The following is a 6,000-nucleotide window of genomic DNA, read 5'->3' on the forward strand; positions in this document are numbered from 1 at the left end:
TTTTTTCTTCACTGGTTGCCCTTTTCTTGTGGCAACAGGTCACAAATCTTGCTGCTGTGATGGCACACTGGTATTTCACCCAGTAGATATGGGAGTTTATAAAAATTGGGTTTGTTTTCAAATTCTTTGTGGATCTGTGTAATCTGAGGGAAATATGTGTCTTTAATATGGTCATACATTTGGCTGGAGGTTAGGAAGTGCAGCTTAGTTTCCACCTAATTTTGTGGGCAGTGTGCACATTGTCTTTTTGGAGTCAGGTTTGCCTACGGTGGCCTTTCTCAATAGCAAGGCTATGCTCACTGAGTCTGTACATAGTCAAAGCTTTCCTTAAGTTTGGGTCAGTCACAGTGGTCAGGTATTCTGCCACTGTGTATTATCTGTTTAGGGCCAAATAGCATCTAGTTTGCTCTGTTTTTTTGTTTATTTATATTTTTGTTTTCTCATGATTTGATTGGGTCTATTTGTGTTGCTGTCGTGGGGCTCTGTAGGGTCTGTGTGTATTTGTGAACAGAGCCCCAGGACCAGCTTGCTTAGGGAACTCTTCTCCAGGCTCATCTCTCTGTATGTGATGGATTTGTTATGGAAGGTTTGGGAATCGCTTCCTTTTAGGTGGTTGTAGAATTTAACGGCTCTTTTCTGGATTTTGATATTTCGTGGGTATTGGCCTAATTCTGCTCTGCATGCATTATTCGTTTTTTTTCGTTGTACACTGAGGATATTTTTTGCAGAATTCTACATGCAGAGTCTCAATTTGGTGTTTATCCCATTTTGTGAATTCTTGGTTGCTTAGCAGACCCCAGACCTCACAACCATAAAGGGCAATGGGTTCTATAACTGATACAATTTTAAGACAGACCCTAATTGGTATGTCGATTCACTCTCTCATGCTCGCCCTGTCTTTCTCCTCCCTGCTTCTCTCCCTCACTCCTCTTATCTTTCTCCTCCCTGCTTCTCTCCCTCCCTCCTTCCTGTCTTTCTCCTCCCTGCTTCTCTCCCTCCCTCCTTCTTTCTTTCTCCTCCCTGCTTCTCTCCCTCCCTCCTTCTTTCTTTCTCCTCCCTGCTTCTCTCCCTCCCCTCCTTCTTTCTTTCTCTCCCTACAGGTTCATGTGCCTAATAACTGTGAGTTTCGGACAAAGGGTGAGGTGGAGTTGGCGGAGTTTGATGACCTGTTTGTGCGTGATCCTGAGGAACTAAAGAAAGACCCCCACACCTGTTTCTTCGAGACTCAACACCACGCCCACGGCTCACTCTGGACCCCCAACTACAACCACTGTTTCACCTGCAGCTGTCAGGTAGGACTGTTCCAACTACAACCACGAGGCGGCGCTAAAGTTACACATTAAATTAGTGCTTGTTTCCCAGACACAAATTAAGTCTAGTCCTCGACTAAGAAGCCCTTTTGATGGAGAATCTAGAACTCTTGAGAATCTAGAAGTAAAGTTTCTACTTCTACATTGAATGACTTTGTGTCTAACCACCTCTTCTTCTGTACATTTTTCTCCTTCCTCATCCCTCCATCTCTCGGTCCTCCCTGTAGAAGCGCACAGTGATCTGTGACCCGGTCATCTGTCCAGTCCTCACCTGCTCTCGCACCATCCAGCCTGACGACAAGTGCTGCCCCATGTGTGTTGGTGAGTGAGTGAGTGTGTGTGTGTGTGTGTGTGTGTGTGTGTGTGTGTGTGTGTGTGTGTGTGTGTGTGTGTGTGTGTGTGTGTGTGTGTGTGTGTGTGTGTGTGTGTGTTACTATGTTTGAATAGGATTATGTGCTTGACTGTGTTTTTCTTATTCTTGACAGGGCTTATTCTTGACAGGGCTTATTCTTGACAGGGCTTATTCTTGACAGGGCTTATTCTTGACAGGGCTTATTCTTGACAGGGCACCCCATTACAGTCGCAAAGTTGTGAAATAATACTTCCCTGTGTCTGTTTCCCGTCTGTCCTTTAGAGAGGAAAATCCCCAAGGAAATGAAGACTCCAGAGAGGCTAGACGAGCATCCAGAAGGTTCTGAACCATCTCTCTGTCTGAGTGTCACTCCTCTTATTTCTCGCTTTCTCCATCTGTCTGGTCCTCTGTCTCTCCCTTCCAGCAGGCACTCATTCTGTCTCTCTCCACCACCCTCCCTCCTCTCCATCTCAGGTACTCTCTCTCCCTCCCAGCAGGCACTCATTCTGTCTCTCTCCACCACCCTCCCTCCTCTCCATCTCAGGTACTCTGTCTCTCCCTCCCAGCAGGCACTCATTCTGTCTCTCTCCACCACCCTCCCTCCTCTCCATCTCAGGTACTCTCTCTCCCTCCCAGCAGGCACTCATTCTGTCTCTCTCCACCACCCTCCCTCCTCTCCATCTCAGGTACTCTCTCTCCCTCCCAGCAGGCACTCATTCTGTCTCTCTCCACCACCCTCCCTCCTCTCCATCTCAGGTACTCTCTCTCCCTCCCAGCAGGCACTCATTCTGTCTCTCTCCACCACCCTCCCTCCTCTCCATCTCAGGTACTCTGTCTCTCCCTCCCAGCAGGCACTCATTCTGTCTCTCTCCACCACCCTCCCTCCTCTCCATCTCAGGTACTCTCTCTCCCTCCCAGCAGGCACTCATTCTGTCTCTCTCCACCACCCTCCCTCCTCTCCATCTCAGGTACTCTGTCTCTCCCTCCCAGCAGGCACTCATTCTGTCTCTCTCTGTCCCCCTCCCTCCTGTCCATCTGTCTGGTCCTCTGTCTCTCCCTCCCAGCAGGCACTCATTCTGTCTCTCTCTGTCCCCCTCCCTCCTGTCCATCTGTCTGGTCCTCTGTCTCTCCCTCCCAGCAGGCACTCATTCTGTCTCTCTCCACCACCCTCCCTCCTCTCCATCTCAGGTACTCTGTCTCTCCCTCCCAGCAGGCACTCATTCTGTCTCTCTCTGTCTCCCTCCCTCCTGTCCATCTGTCTCGTCCTCTGTCTCTCCCTCCCAGCAGGCACTCATTCTGTCTCTCTCTGTCACCCTCCCTCATCTCCATCTGTCTGGTTCCCTCTGTGTCTTTGTGCCAACAGATACCTCTGAGATTGATAAGCATTTCCAATGCTGAGTGTCCTCTATTTCTCTCATCCCTCTGCCCCCCCCCCCCTCTCTCTTTCTCTCTCTCTCTCTCTCTCTCTCTCTCTCTCAGGTTGTTACTTTGAGGGGGACCAGAAGATGCATGCTCCTGGGTCTACCTGGCATCCATTCGTCCCTCCGTTTGGCTACATCAAGTGTGCCCTCTGCACCTGCAAGGTAGGCCTCTAGGTTATTCCTTCACAGCTAGCATGATGTTAGTCGATAAGTGATGCTAACATTATTAGAAACATGACTATTAATCTTTCTTCAGCTTCCTAGAATGTCATGTAAATTCTGCTAATTTCCCATTGTGTCCTTCCTCCTCCACTCCTGTAGGGGGCGACAGGCGAGGTGCACTGTGAGAAGGTGACGTGTCCAGCCCTGACCTGCAGTCGTCCGGTACGTCGTAGCCCCTCAGACTGTTGTAAGGAATGTCCGGAGGAAGACAACCCCCCCCTGGAGCACGCTGACATGATGCAGGCAGACGGGACGAGTCACTGCAAGTTTGGGAAGAACTTCTACCAGAACAGTGACAACTGGCACCCCCGTGTACCCCTGATGGGAGAGATGAAGTGCATCACCTGCTGGTGTGACGTGAGTATTACAGAGAGTCAGGTACCAGTCAGGAACAAGTCTCTTACATAATACAGCCACTTAGAGTGGGATTGGACCTGTTGCCAAGCAACACAATTCAAGACAAAAAAAGATTCAGACTGTTGGGCCTAAACCCCAAAGAGCAAAAGAGAAAAAAAGCACTGGAGAAATCCCTATGTTTCAGTAAGCCTTTAAAAACCCAGGCTCAATGTTCCTTCTGAGTTTTTCCATGCCACTGTGATACATGCTTTTGCAGAAAGAGTAGCGATGTTTCAGACGTGGTTGAGTTTCAAAGCTGTAGGGATGGGGGTACTTGGGTAGCCCTTACCCCTTGGGGGAAAATTCCAATGTCGGGGGGGTTAGGGGGTAACTCTGGGATTTGGAGTTGAGAAGCATGGAGCATTTTCTGGTTTCTCAGCATTGTGAGGTGTTTTCCAAATATACCTCCCTCTCTCTCTCCCCCCCCTCCTTCCTCTCTCTCTCTTTCTTTCTCCCCCTCTCTCCAGCATGGTGTGACTAAGTGTCAGAGGAAACAGTGTCCAGTCCTGACCTGTAGTAACATCACCCGCCGGGAGGGCATGTGCTGTCCTGAGTGCCAAGGTAAGACAAACGCACACACACACACACACATACACACACACACACACCATGCTCACAATGCTTGAAATTGCAAGACATGCTCTCAATCCTGATGACATGCTTTCAAACAGTGATGATTCATGTAGTAATCATAGATTGAATTCATATTGGATTGTCTCTCTTGTTTAGATTCCAAAGAGGAAGAGGAGGAGCTGATGAAAGTTCCGGAAAAGAAGAACAGCTGGAGACACTGAGCTGAGACCGCCTCTCCACCCGCATCCCCCCTTCTACCTTCTCTCTACCTACCCCCTCATGGGGAGACCTAGACCTGCACACTGGGTCAGCTAACACCCCCTTAAAGCCAAGCCCCCTATGATCCTCCTACCCCGACCCACAACCCCCCTGTCCACTCCCACCCCTTAGTCAACCTCTGGATTGTAACGAAGGAAGGAAAGACAAGCAGAGGAAAAGAAGGAGAAAGAGGAGCACCAAGGTGTCATGGAAGGGACTGAGGACGTACAGTCAACAGAAGCTAACTGACAGAATGGAAAGAAAGGACCAAAAAGAGATATGAAATGGACCAACATAACTGCTGCAGCTGTGTCTTTTGACTGGTATCTCCTTTGAAATTTGACTTTTGTTTTTGTTTTTGTTTCTAGTTGTTTTGCTTCCTCTTGATGAATATTACCCTTTTAAAAATCACACACAATTACCCTTCATATTCGAATACCGGTACACAAGGTGACACTGTTTGTTGTTTAGTTGTTCAAATGGATGTATTGGTAGTCTTGATTAGGAATTATTTCTGAAGTTCAGCCCTAAGTTGTGTTTGTGCATACTCACTTTTGAGTGTGTGTGTGTGTTTACCAGTGGTAAAAAGGCTTGCTAAACTGCCACAAACATACGAGGCAGTAAACTTACTGGGTGGCTAGATGGAAACACACACACAAAACAGACTGAACATCACTGACGATCTCATAAATCAGCACCACACATATGTTCACTTATCCCATCCAGTCAGCACCAATAGAACACTTCCCTTGGAAAAGCAGAACAACAATCTATTCTAATTGCTTACTGAAGAGGTTAGAATATACAGTATGTTTACATGAACATCTGTTTTAGATTTATTTGCAGCTCTGACCTGTATTGCACCATGATGTTGTCTGTTTCTCATTTCAGTAATATGTGTCATTATTTTAGAATACTTTGTATTAGTGTTGTTATTTTTATGAATCTTGCTTGTATTTATTGAACGTGTGAAGGAAAAAATAAAAGTTGTTCGTAATAAATTGTCTTTTGACAATTTAGTTGAAATCCATAACTTTTTCCGCTATCCTCCTCTCTTCTCTCCTCATCTTAATCTCTCTCTCTTTCATTTCTTCTCTTCACTCTTCCATTTCCTGTATCAACTGGTTCCACTTTCTTTTCCCTAACTTTACTTGACTCCTCTCTGTCTCTACTTTTCAATGCATTCTCTCTCTCTCTCTCTCTCTCTCTCTCTCTCTCTCTCTCTCTCTCTCTCTCTCTCTCTCTCTACATACATGTATAACCACTTACCTATGGAGATGACAGGCCATTTTGACCTGACTTGCTCTCTCTGTCCTCTCTCCCTTTTCTTGCTCTCTTCCCCTCTGATCTGTCTGTTTTCCTTCCTTCTCCCTCTCTCCTCCTTCCTTCTCCCTCTCTCCTCCTTCCTTCTCCCTCTCTCCTCCTCCCTTCTCCCTCTCTCCTCATCCCTTCTCCCTCTCTCCTCCTT

General features: G+C 47.3%; 1 protein-coding gene across 1 annotated transcript in view; it reads left to right on the top strand.

Annotated features, from left to right (window-relative positions):
• The window catches only part of chrd (chordin), a 48,960-nt gene extending 43,433 nt beyond the window's left edge, over nt 1-5,527 (top strand). Inside the window, exons 15-21 of the mRNA XM_031791066.1 lie at nt 1,101-1,292; nt 1,538-1,631; nt 1,945-2,001; nt 3,142-3,245; nt 3,405-3,662; nt 4,169-4,262; nt 4,431-5,527. Coding sequence (XP_031646926.1) covers nt 1,101-1,292; nt 1,538-1,631; nt 1,945-2,001; nt 3,142-3,245; nt 3,405-3,662; nt 4,169-4,262; nt 4,431-4,495 — 864 coding nt within the window. The 3' untranslated portion in view covers nt 4,496-5,527. The remainder of the gene's footprint in view (nt 1-1,100; nt 1,293-1,537; nt 1,632-1,944; nt 2,002-3,141; nt 3,246-3,404; nt 3,663-4,168; nt 4,263-4,430) is intronic.
• The last annotated feature ends 473 nt before the right edge of the window (nt 5,528-6,000 follow it).

This window comes from Oncorhynchus kisutch, linkage group LG15 (assembly GCF_002021735.2).
Source record: "Oncorhynchus kisutch isolate 150728-3 linkage group LG15, Okis_V2, whole genome shotgun sequence".
Taxonomy (NCBI): domain Eukaryota; kingdom Metazoa; phylum Chordata; class Actinopteri; order Salmoniformes; family Salmonidae; genus Oncorhynchus; species Oncorhynchus kisutch.